Source organism: Stegostoma tigrinum, chromosome 43 (assembly GCF_030684315.1).
Source record: "Stegostoma tigrinum isolate sSteTig4 chromosome 43, sSteTig4.hap1, whole genome shotgun sequence".
Lineage (NCBI taxonomy): Eukaryota > Metazoa > Chordata > Chondrichthyes > Orectolobiformes > Stegostomatidae > Stegostoma > Stegostoma tigrinum.
In genome coordinates this window covers 7337214-7353128 of record NC_081396.1, presented here as the reverse complement: position 1 = coordinate 7353128, position 15915 = coordinate 7337214, and the positions used below count along the sequence as shown (strand labels likewise).

At 49.9% G+C, this 15915-nt stretch overlaps 1 protein-coding gene across 3 annotated transcripts; it reads right to left on the bottom strand.

The window, feature by feature from the left end:
- Window positions 1–882: 882 nt before the first annotated feature.
- LOC132206782 (zinc finger protein 850-like) lies at window positions 883–14063 on the bottom strand. 3 transcript variants are annotated; one of them, XM_059641798.1, is made up of 3 exons: window positions 5000–7027; window positions 3841–3856; window positions 883–3291 (listed from the first exon to the last, which is right to left on the bottom strand). In XM_059641798.1, exons 1-3 carry the CDS (start codon window positions 6673–6675, stop codon window positions 2632–2634), a joined length of 2352 nt encoding a protein of 783 aa, XP_059497781.1. In that variant the 5' UTR covers window positions 6676–7027; the 3' UTR covers window positions 883–2631. The 3 variants fall into 3 exon arrangements, with proteins under 3 accessions (XP_059497781.1, XP_059497780.1, XP_059497779.1); XM_059641797.1 differs by lacking the exon at window positions 883–3291 and adding an exon at window positions 13408–14063 and having other exon boundaries at window positions 3654–6563; XM_059641796.1 differs by lacking the exon at window positions 883–3291 and adding an exon at window positions 13412–14063 and having other exon boundaries at window positions 3654–6495.
- Between the last annotated feature and the right edge of the window lie 1852 nt (window positions 14064–15915).

Below are 15915 nucleotides of genomic sequence, written 5' to 3'. Positions count from 1 at the left end.
GGAGTGGATTCATTGCGATTGTGATAGGGTTCTGGGTGCCTTCCATTAACAGTTCCACTTCAGTTCTCCTTATCCTCTTCTGTCCCCTGCCTTCTTTCCGAAGCCTCTCATCAGGAAGGTCTTCCAAGACGTTCCCTTTTGACTGATCATCCCCATCCTCCCTTAGGTCGTATTCCCCCTCATTGCTAGGTACGTTCGGGTCTACGTCCCCCGCCGCTTCCAGACCCACGGCCCCTGGACCGTGATGGGCTGCCTGGTAGGGTGGAGGCAGGTGATCAAGGGGGTTCCAAGTGGGAGCGCTCGAGTTCTCCTCTTTGTTTTCATCCATTTTAAATACCTTTGCTGTCGGTATCCAACACTTTACATAGTCCTGCTCCTCCGGATCAGGAGGACTCCTTTGACTCACAAAGACATTCAAGTTCTGACAAGCCCAATCCTCGTCAGACCCCAAGCATGGCCACCATACTGAGGGTCCGCAGATCGGGGATTTCGGCCATTCAAAATAACAGTATTTTATCATGACTTCCTTACTTGTTCCCTTCGTCCGCCCCGTGTCCCAATTCCTTAGCTGCCGCCCTAACGGACTATCAGGCGGGATCACGGGGCGCTCTCCCTTAAAGTCCTTCTCTTCCTCCCCCCCCTCGGGGTTTCGTGCATGTGTTTCCCATGTCTACTTCTTCCCTGGTACCGGTACCCTGAAGTCTTTGCCGACTTCCCACAGCCCTCAACCCACGGACTATCAGGTGAGCTGCCCCAGGAGCACCTTGTCCTTCCCACGCCTGTTTCCCCTGGGTCTTGTTACCCAGACCCTGCCGACTGCTCTTCGGCAGACGTTCCCCCGATCGCCCGAGTAGTACTTAATAGTCTTTTTTCTTACCCGGGTCCTGTGCACAAGAATTGCTCGATCGCAGCACGCTACAAATGTCCTACCACCACTTGTTTCCAGAGTCTCCTGTCCAGATATCACTCGCTCAGACTGCCCAACGTCAGGCCAGGACTTCAGGGACCACTGAACTCAGCGGGGTGCACCTCCCCATTTTCCTAGACCCGCCGTCGGACGTCTCGGAGTGGCGATCGCGGACGAGCCCCCAAATTTGTGAGATTTATCAAAACACCCATGCTCACAATCACAGAACTACTGGAGACAAAGTCGTGGAGACAAGTTCTTTTATTGCGAGTCTGCAGAGTCGGGTGCCCCCGGAGAGACCCTGATACAGAGTTTGCAGTCTTCTTTTATACATCCCATTCGTTATGTATTCAGGCGCCAATGTTTGTATTCCCTCGGGCCTCCCTAAGTGGGCGTCCCCATCTGTAGTTCAGCTCTGGCTTTTACTATTCTCTACTACGCATGTGCCATAGCTGCCTGTGGCCACATACTCCTCACCTTTTCACCTACTTAGCCTCAAGTGTTTCCTGGATCTGGATTTAGCTGGTTCTTAATCGCTCCTTACTGTTATCTTCTGCTCACTCAAGCTGATCCCCCATACTGTGCACTGCCGCCTCACCACTTCTTCTTATTGCTATCACATCTGTGACTAAATTCCTGTCCAAGTGTTAACTGTTGTGCCTAAGTTTATGTACTAGTGTTAACTGTAGTTTAACCACTGTCCTGTAGCACTCCATTTCTCTCACTCTCAGTCTCTCTCAAAAGATATTGACATCGCTTGCTCTCTGATCAAAATAAATACAAGCAGAAATGTGCGCTCCAATAAAAAAAACAACTTTATTCACTTCTACCTTAGGCATATGCATAGTAATGAGCCACTCTATTAACAAAGAACCTTCAATACAGTCAATGTGAGAGTCTGACTGCCTTGTCTTCACATTGGGCATAGATAAGGTGAATACCCAAGGTCTTTTCCCCAGGGTAGGGTAGCCCAAAAGTACAGGCCATAGGTTTAAGGTCAAAGGGGTAACATTTAAAACGGATCTGGAGGACAATGTCCATACATGGAATGAGCTCCCAGAGGAAGTGGTGGAGGTGGCTACAATTACAGCATTTCAAAGACATTTACACAGAGAGGTGGATCGGAAATGTTTAGAGGGATATGGGCCAAATGCTGGCAAATGGGACCACATCAGTCTCGTCATCATCTTTTCCTCACTCACTCAGCAGAGGAAAGATATTTCACCTTGTGGGGCAAATTAAAATGAGAGGTCATAGCATAAGGAGTGGAAGATTTCAAACTGAAACGTTGAGAAATTACTTCCCTCAAAGTGTCATTAATCTGTGAAATACGGTCACCCAGAGCACTGTCAATGACAGGGACGTGGAGTAAATTTAAGGAGGAGACAGTCAGATTTTTAATTAGTAATGGGATGCAGGGCTATGGAGAGTTGACAGGAAAGTGGAGCTCAAGCCGAGATGCAATCAGCCATGATGGTGGTAAATGGTGGTGCAGAACTGAGGTGCTGATTGGCGTACTCCTCCTTCTCAATGCCACTGTCTCAATATTTTGACTTTAGATCTACCTGCAGTGGTAGACAAACTTCCTAAGCAGGACAATACAAATGTTGTTCATTAGCTTCTGAGAGGAAATGCGCAGTCCCAGGCTGAAACAGCGTCAGCCCCTCTCCAACAAAATAGCCCACTGACCCTCCCACTTCACCCACTGTCCAGATGAACACAGCTCAGTCCTGGATGTGATTCTCAGCAACAAGAATACCAGAATCCAGCTGCATCTGATGAACTTTCCGGTGTCTCCGCAGCTTGCATGACTGGATAAATCCCCTCCCACACACAGAGCAGGTGAATGGCTTCTCCCCGGTGTGAATTCGCTGGTGTTTCAGCACAGCCGAGGAATCCCTGAATGCTTTCCCACAGACGGTGCAGGGGAATGGTCGCTCCCCAGTGTGAACGCGCTGGTGGACCAACAGTTGGGCTGATTGAGTGAATCCCTTCTCACACTCCGAGCATCTGAACGGCCTCTCCCCGGTGTGAACTCGCCGGTGTGTCACGAGGGAAGAGGAGTGAGCGAAACCTTTCCCACAATCGGAGCAGGTGAACGGCTTCTCCCCGGTGTGAACTCGCTGATGTGACAGTAGGGACGAGGAGTGAACAAATCTCTTCCCACACTCGGAGCAGCTGAAAGGCCTCTCCCCGGTGTGAATTCGCTCGTGTTTTAGAAGGCTGGATATCCGACCGAATGCCTTCCCGCACACCGAGCAAGTGAACGGCCTCTCCCCAGTGTGAACTCGCTGGTGTCGCCGCAGGGAAGCGGAGTCAGTGAAACCCTTCCCACAGTCGGAGCATATGAATGGCCTCTCCCCGGTGTGAACACGCCGATGAGTCTCCAGCCCAGATGGGAACTTGAATCGTTTCCCACAGTCCCCACACAGCCATGGCTTCTCCTCGGTGTTGTTGTCCTTGTGGCCCTCCAGGTTGGATGATGAACTGAAGTCCCCACACACAGGAACCCTGGACGGTGTCTCCTGGAGAGATGTTACTTCAGGCACAGCGGCAATGAACATGCTCGGAATGGGCCAACTTCCGCATTCACGCAATGGGGAGCTCTGATTGGCTGGAGGACCACAATGCTTCCGGTCCTCCAGCGTTGTCTATTGGCCGGACCGCATTACGTTCAATTACAGAGCCAGCCAATAGGAGCTGCGCCTGTTGCAGACAAAGGGCCTACGGGGGCCTCGTGCTGAGGTTTCTGTGGGAGGGGGAGGGGTCACTTTGCAACAAACACCTTCCCTTCACTTGTCTCCAGGGCATCCGTTCCAACAAAGCGCAGGGTTTAGTTTTAACTTCACACTCACTGAAACTCCCCCCTCTGTCCAACTTCTGTGAGCTCAACACTCTCTGTTCCCACTCCCGTTCTCATTCTGAGGTTACACTGTTAATTTGCAGGAACTGGAGGGAAAGTGAGTCAATCCAGGGAGTAGGGAGCAGACTCTGGAAAGTTTGCTCTCAGTCTCTCTCAAAAGATATTGACATCGCTTGCTCTCTGATCAAAATAAATACAAGCAGAAATGTGCGCTCCAATAAAAAAAACAACTTTATTCACTTCTACCTTAGGCACATGCATAGTAATGAGCCACTCTATTAACAAAGAACCTTCAATACAGTCAATGTGAGAGTCTGACTGCCTTGTCTTCACATTGGGCATAGATAAGGTGAATACCCAAGGTCTTTTCCCCAGGGTAGGGTAGCCCAAAAGTACAGGCCATAGGTTTAAGGTCAAAGGGGTTACATTTAAAACGGATCTGGAGGACAATGTCCATACATGGAATGAGCTCCCAGAGGAAGTGGTGGAGGTGGCTACAATTACAGCATTTAAAAGACATTTACACAGAGAGGTGGATCGGAAATGTTTAGAGGGATATGGGCCAAATGCTGGCAAATGGGACCACATCAGTCTCGTCATCATCTTTTCCTCACTCACTCAGCAGAGGAAAGATACTTCACCTTGTGGGGCAAATTAAAATGAGAGGTCATAGCATAAGGAGTGGAAGATTTCAAACTGAAACGTGGAGAAATTACTTCCCTCAATGTGTCATTAATTGTGTGAAATACGGTCACCCAGAGCACTGTCGATGACAGGGACGTGGAGTAAATTTAAGGAGGAGACAGTCAGATTTTTAATTAGTAATGGAATGCAGGGCTATGGAGAGTTGACAGGAAAGTGGAGCTCAAGCCGAGATGCAATCAGCCATGATGGTGGTAAATGGTGGTGCAGAACTGAGGTGCTGATTGGCGTACTCCTCCTTCTCAATGCCACTGTCTCAATATTTTGACTTTAGATCTACCTGCAGTGGTAGACAAACTTCCTAAGCAGGACAATACAAATGTTGTTCATTAGCTTCTGAGAGGAAATGCGCAGTCCCAGGCTGAATAAGCGTCAGCCCCTCTCCAACAAAAAAGCCCACTGACTCTCCCACTTCACCCACTGTCCAGATGAACACAGCTCAGTCCTGGATGTGATTCTCAGCAACAAGAATACCAGAATCCAGCTGCATCTGATGAACTTTCTGGTGTCTCCGCAGCTTGCATGACTGGATAAATCCCCTCCCACACACAGAGCAGGTGAACGGCTTCTCCCCGGTGTGAATTCGCTGGTGTTTCAGCACAGCCGAGGAATCCCTGAATGCTTTCCCACAGACGGTGCAGGGGAATGGTCGCTCCCCAGTGTGAACGCGCTGGTGGACCAGCAGTTGGGCTGATTGAGTGAATCCCTTCCCACACTCAGAGCAGGTGAACCGCCTCTCCCCAGTGTGAAGTTGCTGGTGAATCCTGAGGCCACTGGAGTGAGCGAATCCCTTCCCACATGCAGAGCAGGTGAACGGCTTCTCCCGGGTGTGGACCCGCTGGTGTCTCCGCATCCCGGACGGATCGCTGAAGGTTTCTCCACACTCAGAGCAGGTGAATGGCCTCTCCCCGGTGTGAACCCGCTGGTGTGCCAGCAGTCTGGATAATGAACTACATCCCTTCCCGCACTCCGCGCAGGTGAACGACCATTCCCCGGTGTGATTTTGCTCGTGTTTTTGAAGGCTGCAGAACTGACTGAATCCCTTCCCACACGTCAAGCAGGTGAATGGTCTCTCCCTGGTGTGAACTCGCTGGTGTGACAGTAGGGAAGAGGAGTGAGAGAAGCCCTTCCCACAGTCTGAGCAGGTGAACGGTCTGTCCCCGGTGTGAATTTGCTCGTGTTTTCGAAGGCAAGATAACTGACTGAATCGCTTCTCACACTTGAAGCAGGTGAACGGCTTCTCCCCGGTGTGAACTCGCTGGTGTCGCAGCAGGGAAGAAGAATCAGCGAAACCCTTCCCACAGTCTGAACAGGTGAATGGCCTCTCCCCGGTGTGAACTCGCTGGTGACTCAGGAGATGGAAGGACTCAGTGAATCCCTTCCCACATTCAGGGCAGGTGAATGGTCTCTCCCCGGTGTGAATGCGCTGGTGGGACAGCAGTTTGGATGATGAATTGAATCCCTTCCCGCACTCCGAGCAGGTGAAAGGCCATTCCCGGGTGTGAATTCTCTCGTGCTGTAAGAGGCTGGATGAAAGACTGAATCGTTTCCCACACCTGAAGCAGGTGAACGGTTTCTCCCCGGCGTGAACTCGCTTGTGGGCCACCAGCGAAGAAGACTGAGTGAATCCCTTCCCACACTCCGAGCATCTGAACGGCCGCTCCCCGGTGTGAACTCGCCGGTGTGTCACTAGGGAAGAGGAGTGAGCGAAACCTTTCCCACAATCGGAGCAGGTGAACGGCTTCTCCCCGGTGTGAACTCGCTGATGTGACAGTAGGGACGAGGAGTGAACAAATCTCTTCCCACACTCGGAGCAGCTGAAAGGCCTCTCCCCGGTGTGAATTCGCTCGTGTTTTCGAAGGCTGGATATCCGACCGAATGCCTTCCCGCACACCGAGCAAGTGAACGGCCTCTCCCCAGTGTGAACGTGCTGGTGTCGCAGCAGGGAAGAGGAGTCAGCGAAACCCTTCCCACAGTCGGAGCATGTGAATGGCCTCTCCCCGGTGTGAACACGCCGATGAGTCTCCAGCCCAGATGGGAACTTGAATCGTTTCCCACAGTCCCCACACAGCCATGGCTTCTCCTCGGTGTTGTTGTCCTTGTGGCCCTCCAGGTTGGATGATGAACTGAAGTCCCCACACACAGGAACCCCGGACGGTGTCTCCTGGAGAGATGTCACTTCAGGCACAGCAGCCATGTACATCCTCAGAATGGGCCAACTTCCGCATTCACGCAATGAGGAGCTCTGATTGGCTGGAGGACCACAATGCTTCCGGTCCTCCAACGTTGTCTATTGGCCGGACCGCATTACGTTCAATTACAGAGCCAGCCAATAGGAGCTGCGCCTGTTGCAGACAAAGGGCCTACGGGGGCCTCGTGCTGAGGTTTCTGGGGGAGGGGGAGGGGTCACTTTGCAACAAACACCTTCCCTTCACTTGTCTCCAGGGCATCCGTTCCAACAAAGCGCAGGGTTTAGTTTTAACTTCACACTCACTGAAACTCCCCCCCTCTGTCCAACTTCTGTGAGCTCAACACTCTCTGTTCCCAGATAATAAAGTGTGGAGCTGGATGAACACAGCAGGCCAAGCAGCATCTCAGGAGCACAAAAGCTGACGTTTCGGGCCTAGACCCTTCATCAGAGAGGGGGATGGGGAGAGGGAACTGGAATAAATAGGGAGAGAGGGGGAGGCGGACCGAAGATGGAGAGAAAAGAAGATAGGTGGAGAGGGTGTAGGTGGGGAGGTAGGGAGGGGATAGGTCAGTCCAGGGAAGATGGACTGGTCAAGGAGGTGGGATGAGGTTAGTAGGTAGCTGGGGGTGCGGCTTGGGGTGGGAGGAAGGGATGGGTGAGAGGAAGAACCGGTTAGGGAGGCAGAGACAGGCTGGACTGGTTTTGGGATGCAGTGGGTGGGGGGGAAGAGCTGGGCTGGTTGTGTGGTGCAGTGGGGGGAGGGGACGAACTGGGCTGGTTTTGGGATGCAGTGGGTGGAGGGGAAGAGCTGAGCTGGTTGTGTGGTGCAGGGGGGGGGGGGAGAGGACAAACTGGGGTGGTTTTGGGATGTGGTGGGGGAAGGGGAGATTTTGAAGCTGGTGAAGTCCACATTGATACCATTGGGCTGCAGGGTTCCCAAGCGGAATATGAATTGCTGTTCCTGCAAGCTTCGGGTGGCATCATTGTGGCACTGCAGGAGGCCCATGATGGACATGTCATCTAGAGAATGGGAGGGGGTGTGGAAATGGTTTGCGACTGGGAGGTGCAGTTGTTTATTGCGAACTGAGCGGAGGTGTTCCACAAAGCGGTCCCCAAGCTTTTCTTTACCCTCAGGATAGGTCAGTCCAAAACTAGAGTGCATAGGTTTGAGATGGGAGGGGAATGATGTAAAAGGGAACTGAGCAGCAACCCCTTCAAACAGAGGGTGGTGTGTGTGAGGATCAAGCTGCCGGAGGCTGTCGTAGAGGCAGATGCAATTCCAACACTGAGAAGGCATTTGGAAAGTACAGAAATAGGAAAGGTTTAGAAGTATATGGGCGTAACCCAGGCAGATGGGACTAGTTCAGTTGTGGGTATCTGGTGAGCATGGACAAGTCAGTCTGACGGGACTGTTTCTGTGCTGTGTGATTGTGTTTGATATTTATTCGATCAGTTTATCCCTGCTAGAATTTTGAAGAATGAGTGGCTTGACAGGATGGATTTTTTTTCTCTTGGGGTAATCTGGAAATAGAAGACACCAATTACAAATGCGTGATCAGGGATGAAAACAGCAGGCCAAGCAGCATCAGAGGAGCACAAAAAACCTTTTTTCTAATGAAGGGTCTAGGCCCGAAACGTCAGCTTTTGTGCTCCTAAGATGCTGCTTGGCCTGCTGTGTTCATCCAGCTCCACACTTTGTTATCTTGGATTCTCCAGCATCTGCAGTTCCCATTATCTCTGATCACAAATGCATGATCTCCCATTTCAGACAGAGATCAGGAATTTATTCTGTCAGAGGGTAGTTATTCTGTGGAGTGATCCTGCACAGAAAGCAATGGAGGATGGATCATCGAATATATTTAAGGCTAGGTGGGTTCTGCCGGACAATTCACAAAGGTTTCCTGGTCATCTTTAGACTCTTAATTCCAGATTTTAATTAGTTTCAAATTCCACCGTCTGCCGAAGCAGCATTCAAATCAGATTTCTTTTTGACTGGAGTGTCTGAGGCTGAGGGGTGACCTTATAGAGGTTTATAAAATTATGATTGGCATGGATAGGGTGAATATCCCAGGGGTAGAGGAGTCCAAACTAGAGGGCAAAGGTTTAAGGTGGGAATGGAAAGATTTAAAGGGACCTGAGGGACAACTTTTTCACACAGAGGATGATGTGTGTGTGGGATAAGCTGGTACAGTTACAACATTTGAAAGACTGCTGGTGGCTGGATAGGAAATGTTTAAAGGGATTTATGCCAAATGCAGGCAAACGGTCCCAGTACAGTTTAGGAAACCTGGTGCAGCATGGACAAGTTGGACCGAAGATTCTGTTTCCATGCTATAAGACTCTAAAGCTTAATAGTTCTGTCTAGAAATGCCTGGTTAAAAACCTGAAGGGGTTACGTGAAGCTAAGAATGTCTCAGCTCAGCTGTATGAAGCAACAAGGAAGAGGTTATTTGATTCTCAACACTGGGGATTGAGGCCAAAACTTAACGTGACTGTCATATGTAAACAGTTTGGTTTATCATCCCTTCTCTGTATCACACAGTCAGAGATATTCAGCACAGATGCAGACCCTTCCATCCAAAACTCGTCCGTGCTGACCAGATATCCTAAATTAATCTAGTCCCGTTTGGCCCATATCCCTCTTAAACCCTTCCTATTCCTACACCCATCCAGATGCCTTTTAAATGCTGTAACTGTACCAGCCTCCACCACTTCCTCTGGCAGCTCATTCCATACAACGACCACCCTCTGTGTGAAAAACTTGCCGCTTATTTCCCTTCTAAATCCTTTCCCTCATACCTTCAACCAATGTTCTCCAGTTTTGGACTCCTATCCAAGCCACTCATGACTTTATAAACCACTATAAGGTCACCCTCAGCCTCTGATGCTCCAGGGAAAATAGCCTCAGCCTGTTCAGCCTCTCCCTATAGCTCAAACCCTCCAACCCCAGCAACATCCTTGTAAATCTTTTCTGGACCCTTTCAAGTTTCATAACATCCTTCCTACAGCAGGGAGACCAGAATTGCAAGTAGTATTCTAAAAGTGGCCCTAACCAATGTCCTGTACAGCCTCAACATGACCCTCCCAGCTCCCGTATACTCAATGCATTGACCAAGAAAGATAAGTGTACCAAACACCTTCTTCACCATCCTGTCTACCTGCCTGTGACCCCCCTTTCAAGGAACTATAAACCTGCATCCCAAGGTCTCTTTGTTCAGCACTACTCCCCAGGACCTTACCATTAAGTCCACAAGTCCTGACCTGATATACCTTTCCAAAATGCAGCACCTCCCATTAATTTAAACTCAACTCCATCTGTTACTCCTCGGCCTGACCCGTCTGATCAGGATCCCGTTGTACTCTGAGGTCACCTTCTTCGCTGTCCACTACACCACCTATTTCAGTGTTGTCTGCAAACTTACTAACCATCCATCCTATGTTCACATCCAAATCATTTATATAAATAACAAAAAGCAGTGAACTCTCATTCTCTTTTGTGTTAATAAACTTGTGTGTGTGTTTTGTTCTGAAGTGAAAGTTGACCTTGTTAAAACGAGAAAAAGAAATACACGATCAATCAAGCAACACATCAGTCTGGACTCTGACCTGTCCTGGAAGTAAATCCAGGAGGGAAGGATGCTTTCAGTCTGCAGCGTTTACAGGATTTTCCCCTCTGTTGCCCATGCACTTACAGCTTTTAACATTCTTTGAGACCATCAATACCCTTCTTACTTTCCTGTTTTGGCTTAGAACATAGAACAGTACAGCACAGAACAGGCCCTTCAGCCCACAATGTTGTGCCGACCATTGATCCTCATGTATGCACCCTATACCTCATGTATGCACCCTATAGAACATAGAATTGAGCTGTGAAATTAACACGACATGATTATGGTCTATTTCACGAGTCAGTGCGGACACGATGGGTCAATCGGCTTCAATCTGCTCCATTTGACACTCTCCAGTCAGACAGAGTGTTTCCACAATCTGAAGGATCGGAGTCCCACTAATCAACTGATCCGCACACTGCTCTCCAAGTAAAATGTACTTTGCTCTTCACACGGGTATTGCTAGCCAATTTTGCTGAGTAGGACGCTCCAGCTGGAGCTCCTCTGTTCCTTCTGTTTATTTCCCTCTTTCTTCCCTCCGACCCCCTCCCTTTTTGGTGTTGTTCCCTGATGTAGAGCAGGCTGGAGTTCCAAGTGGAGTAGGGATGGTCAGCAGGCTTGAGGCCAGGGCATCCCAGTCAGACCACACGTGGAAGCCCCTTACGCTGATCTACAGCAGGCCCTATACAGAAAGACTGTAGCACTTATCTTTTTAACTTTCTTTCTCATTTTCTTTTGAACGCATACTGTGAATAACTCTAAGTAACGTAACTTTCTTTCCCTTTATTTCTCTACTTTGTGTCTAGGTTCTGTACCCAGTACTTTGTACCTAAGATGGTGTGCCAAGGGGCAACACTGTAAACATTTCTCTGTAATCCTGTCCTTCAACATTTCAGCCACACGTCACGTGAAAGGATATTCTTTTCTAAAGATGTCTTTTGTTACAGGAAGCTTTGACAATTGGACTTGTTAACGTATGATTGATGAAGCTCATGTTTAACAGCCCGCAGATGCAACTTCAGCTCAGCAGTTATTTAATCGATTTTGATTGCGTTGTAGCTATTGACAAAATGATCAACATATCTGGTTCATATAAAATACACTGGTTCAGAAATACAGTATATGAAAGGCAAGTTTTGGGAGCTGCGTGGTCACGAAAGGTGCGATGGATTTGCATTTTTATTCCACCCTCAACTGTCCAGAGACTCAGATACGCTACGTTCAACATCCTCAAAATCACTAGGTAGCATGGAGACTTAATTTTCTGCACTCGCCTTGACTTCTACACTACCTTCGACTGCTCCATGAAAATCCAAACACACAGTAGCCTGAATAATCAGTGATTAAACTGCAGCTGCAAGTTGCGGATGACTCATAAATAGGTGAAAAGCAGGTCACAAGAGGGACACAAACAGTCCGCAGAGAGGTGTCGACAGGGCGAGCAAGTGGGCAAAACGTTGGCAAACGCGGAGCATAAATGCGGGAAACTCCAAAGGTGTTCACGTTTTGGAAGAGAGGAGAAAAGAACACACAATCTAATTTGAATGAAGAGAAAAACTCCGCAGAAAGTTGCAACATAAAATGACTTGGGGGATCCCACAGAAAGCGAGCGCACAGGGGTGACAGGTACTCTGGAAGGCAAATGGAATATTGGCCCTTATTTCAAGGAGGTTAGGCTATAAGGGTCAGGACGTTTTACTGGTGCTGGGGAAACCACGTCCGGAGTACTGCGGGTAGTTCTGGTCCCCGTTGTTTAAGGGCAGGTATCATTTCATTGGAGGCAATTTAGAAAAGGCTCAGTCAGATGGTACGGAGAGATTATCTAATGAGCAAAGGTTAAACAGATTGGGACTCTGCTCATTGGAGTTCAGAAGAAAGAGATGTGACGTCATTGAAAAGTATTGGATATTTAAGGGCAAATGCTGAGGGGATGTTCCCCCCGTCATGGGAAGAGTTGAGGACCAGAGGGGCATAAACTCAGAAAAAGGTGGGCACCAATTTTAGATTGAGATGAGGTGGAATTTCTTCTCTCAGGAGATTGAGTGTCTTTGGAAATCTTTGCCACCGAGGGCTGCGGGGGGACGGGGAGGGGGGGAGCACGGGGGCAGTGTCCTTGTGTGTATTTAAGGTTGAGATCAGGCGGGAAATCCAGGGATACAGGAAAAGGAAGGAATGTGGGATCAGCCACGATCCTATTGAATGGCGTAGCAGCCTCGAGGGACTGAACAGCCTAGTCCTGTTATTTCTTACAGCTGGTTTCCAAACAAAAATCACCCTACTCATAGTCGCTATTACGTAGCTCTGGATCAGATGGGACTCGAACCAGGGCTTCCCAATGCAGAAGTAGGGACACTACCACAACAGCCCATGATCTTAAATTGAGAGGGATCTCAGGTGTCTTGCTCATGAATTGGAAACAATTAGGAATCGAGTGCAGCAAGCCATTAGCTGAGCTGATAGAATATTACTGTTTATATATAGAATCCCGACAGTGTGGAAACAAGCCATTCAACCCAACAAGTCCACACCAAGTCTCCAAAAAGAGCCCTACCCTGGCCCATCCCTCTACCCTAGCCTTGTAACCCCGCATTTCCCTTGGGGAACGCACTTAAACATCCCCGGACACGACAGTGTAATTTAGCATGGCCAATCCACCCTAACCTGCACATCTTTGGACCGTGGGAGGAAACCGCAGCTCCAGGAAAGAACATGCAAATTCCACACAGACAGTTGCCCAAAAGTGGAATCAAACCCGCGTTCCTGGTACTGTGGGGCAGCAGGGGTAACCGCGGAGCCGCCAACTGAGATTGGAACTGAATGGAAGTGTGCGGCTCTGTTTATACAGGGTGCGGTGAGAATAACAGTGTGTAGAGCTGGACGAACACAGCAGGGCCAAGCAGCATCAGAGGAACGGAAAGAACTGGCCTCCTTGTTCAAGAAAAGCATCACTGCGTTGGAAGCAGAAAAGGTTTAGCAGACCGATACCGGAACAGGTAGATTGTCAACTGAGGGAGTATTAGGCTGGCAACCATTTAGCAGAATGAGAGGCAGTTCCATTGCAATTGGCACTTGTCAGAGTGAACACGGTTCAGTCCTGTAACAGCAGTAATAACTGCCGGTCCATGGCATCACTTGTGGACCCGCCGGTGTCTCTGCAGGTTGGAGGACTGGGTGAATCCCTTCCCGCACAGGGAGCAGGTGAACGGCCTCTCCCCCGTGTGGACCCGCCGGTGCCTCAGCAGCTTGGACGAGCTACTGAATCCCTTCCCGCACTCGGAGCAGGAGAACGGGCGCTCCCTGGTGTGGATGCGCTGGTGGCTCAGGAGGTTGGACAGCTGGTTGAAGCCCTTCCCGCACTGGGAGCAGGAGAAGGGCCGCTCCTCGGTGTGGACCCGCTGGTGGGTCAGCAGGTTGGACGACTGGGTGAAGCCCTTCCCGCACACCGAGCAGGCGAACGGCCTCTCCCCGGTGTGGACCCGCCGGTGGATGCGCAGGATGGAAGGGTTGCTGAACGCCTTCCCGCACTCGGTGCACGAGAACGGCTTCAAGCCGGTGTGAGCCCGTTGGTGCGTGCGCAGGATGAAGGAGCTAGCAAAGCCTTTGCCGCACTCGGAGCAGGCGAACGGCCTCTCGCCGGTGTGGACGCGCCGGTGCGTGCGCAGGATGGAGGAATCAGTGAACCCCATCCCGCACTCTGTGCAGGTGAACGGCTTCTTCCCCGTGTGGATCTGCTGGTGCCTGTGCAGGTGGGAGGACTGGGTGAAACCCTTCCCACACACGGGGCAGGTGAACGGCCTCTCCCCGGAGTGGATCCGCCGGTGAATCTCCAGCGCGGACGGGGCCGGGAACCCCTTCCCGCATTCCCCGCATTTCCAACATTTCTCCACGGTGCGGATGCCCTTGTGTCTCGCCAGGTTTGCTGTCGGTTGAAAAGAAACACAGCCAGACGCACACGAGGAACACAGGTGCAAACTCTTCTTCCACCGCAAAAGGTAATGGTGTCCCGAGCTCTTTCCACTGTCAGTTCACTTTGACAGAAACACAGCCTTTCTCCTGGATTCGAAGACCCACAATATTCAGGTCCTGGTGTTGTCTGCTTGTAATACAAAGGGTCTGTTTGAGATTTCTGTCTACAATTCTCTCCTTATACAATCCTGCGAAAGGAGATTCCAAAAGTCATTGCTAGGAGTGCACAACGAAAATTCAGAACAGTCAACCTAGTTTAGTAACGCCTAGGCCCTCTCTCGTTCCCTAAAAGCTGTAGATCGCCATCCCACGCCCTCTGCTGTACCTAATAACCCTCTCTCCCCATTCAAAGACCCACACTCACCTCTTCCTCGCCGAGGCAAGCATTCACATCGCAACTGCGCATGTACGGGGCAGAGGTCACAGTGGACCCCGACCTCATGGCCAATGGGAAGCCCTGGAGGACCGGAAGGAGTCTGGTCCTCCTGCCAATCAAAGCTCTCTCGTTGTCTGAACGCGGAAGTTGGGCAGTGAGCTCCTGAAGCTGCTTCTCTCTCTGAGTGAAGTTTGAGATTCACCCCCCTCCAGCATCTGTGAGCACAGCACTCTCCTTTTCTCACCCACACCCCTTCCCATCTCTATCCTCACTCTGGGCTTGGATTTATTTCTTTGGAGGGAAAGGGAGTGAATCCAGGCAGGGCACAGACTCTGGAAACGGTTGGTCCAGCCCTCGGGCTCCCAAATACATTGATATCCTTTGCTCCCTCGGCTTGACTCGTTTATTTATCTTGATTAAAGGATAGCCTCTCTCCTCAAGTTCACAATTAAAGGAGTAGTTCCCAGGAGACGACTGGCACTTAGGGAGGCAGTAATTAGTGAAGAACACAGACATGTGCAGTTTTATATGATTATTAGCATGGTATAATGTATAATATGAATTTATTCAATATATAACATATTTATGTTGTAATACCTATATACTAAGCAGTCAAGAGGGCAAATGGCATGCTTGCCTTCAGCCAGGGCATAGAGCATCAAAATTGGCAAGTCACATTGCAACTGTGTAGAACTTTAGTTCGGCGACAGTTGGAATATTGCATATAGCACCGGTAGCCACGCTGCCATAAGGATGTGGAGGCTCTGTAGGGGTTACAGAAACTGTTTACCAGGATGTTGCTGGAAGCACAACACCTCCTTGTCCACTCGGGGATACCGCAGCCCTCCTGACTCAAAATCGAATGCAATAACTTTCGGGCTTGAGCTGTTCGATGTCGTTGCTCCAAATCCCACACACTAGGCTGTGTTATCACGTAGTCTGCTATTACACACAACCTATTGTTAGCCACTAACAGTCCCCGTTGATAGCTTTTCCCCTCCTCGCCAGATTGTTGTGCACTTCTTTGTCTGTCCACCCATTCCTCTCTCCTTTTTGGATCTATCAGTTACACATTACCCCCTCCTTCCACCCTATCTTCTGCACGTGAACCAATGTTTTCCTAGCTACTGGCAGTTCTGAGGAAGGGGCACTCCACCCAAAACGGTAACACTCTCCCCGGATGCTGCCAGACCTACTTAGCTTTTCTAGCAATTTCTGTTTTCGGTTTGTATTCACTTGAAAATCAAGGGATGAGGAGCAACCTGATAGAAGTTTACAAAATTGTGAAAGGCAGGGACTGGT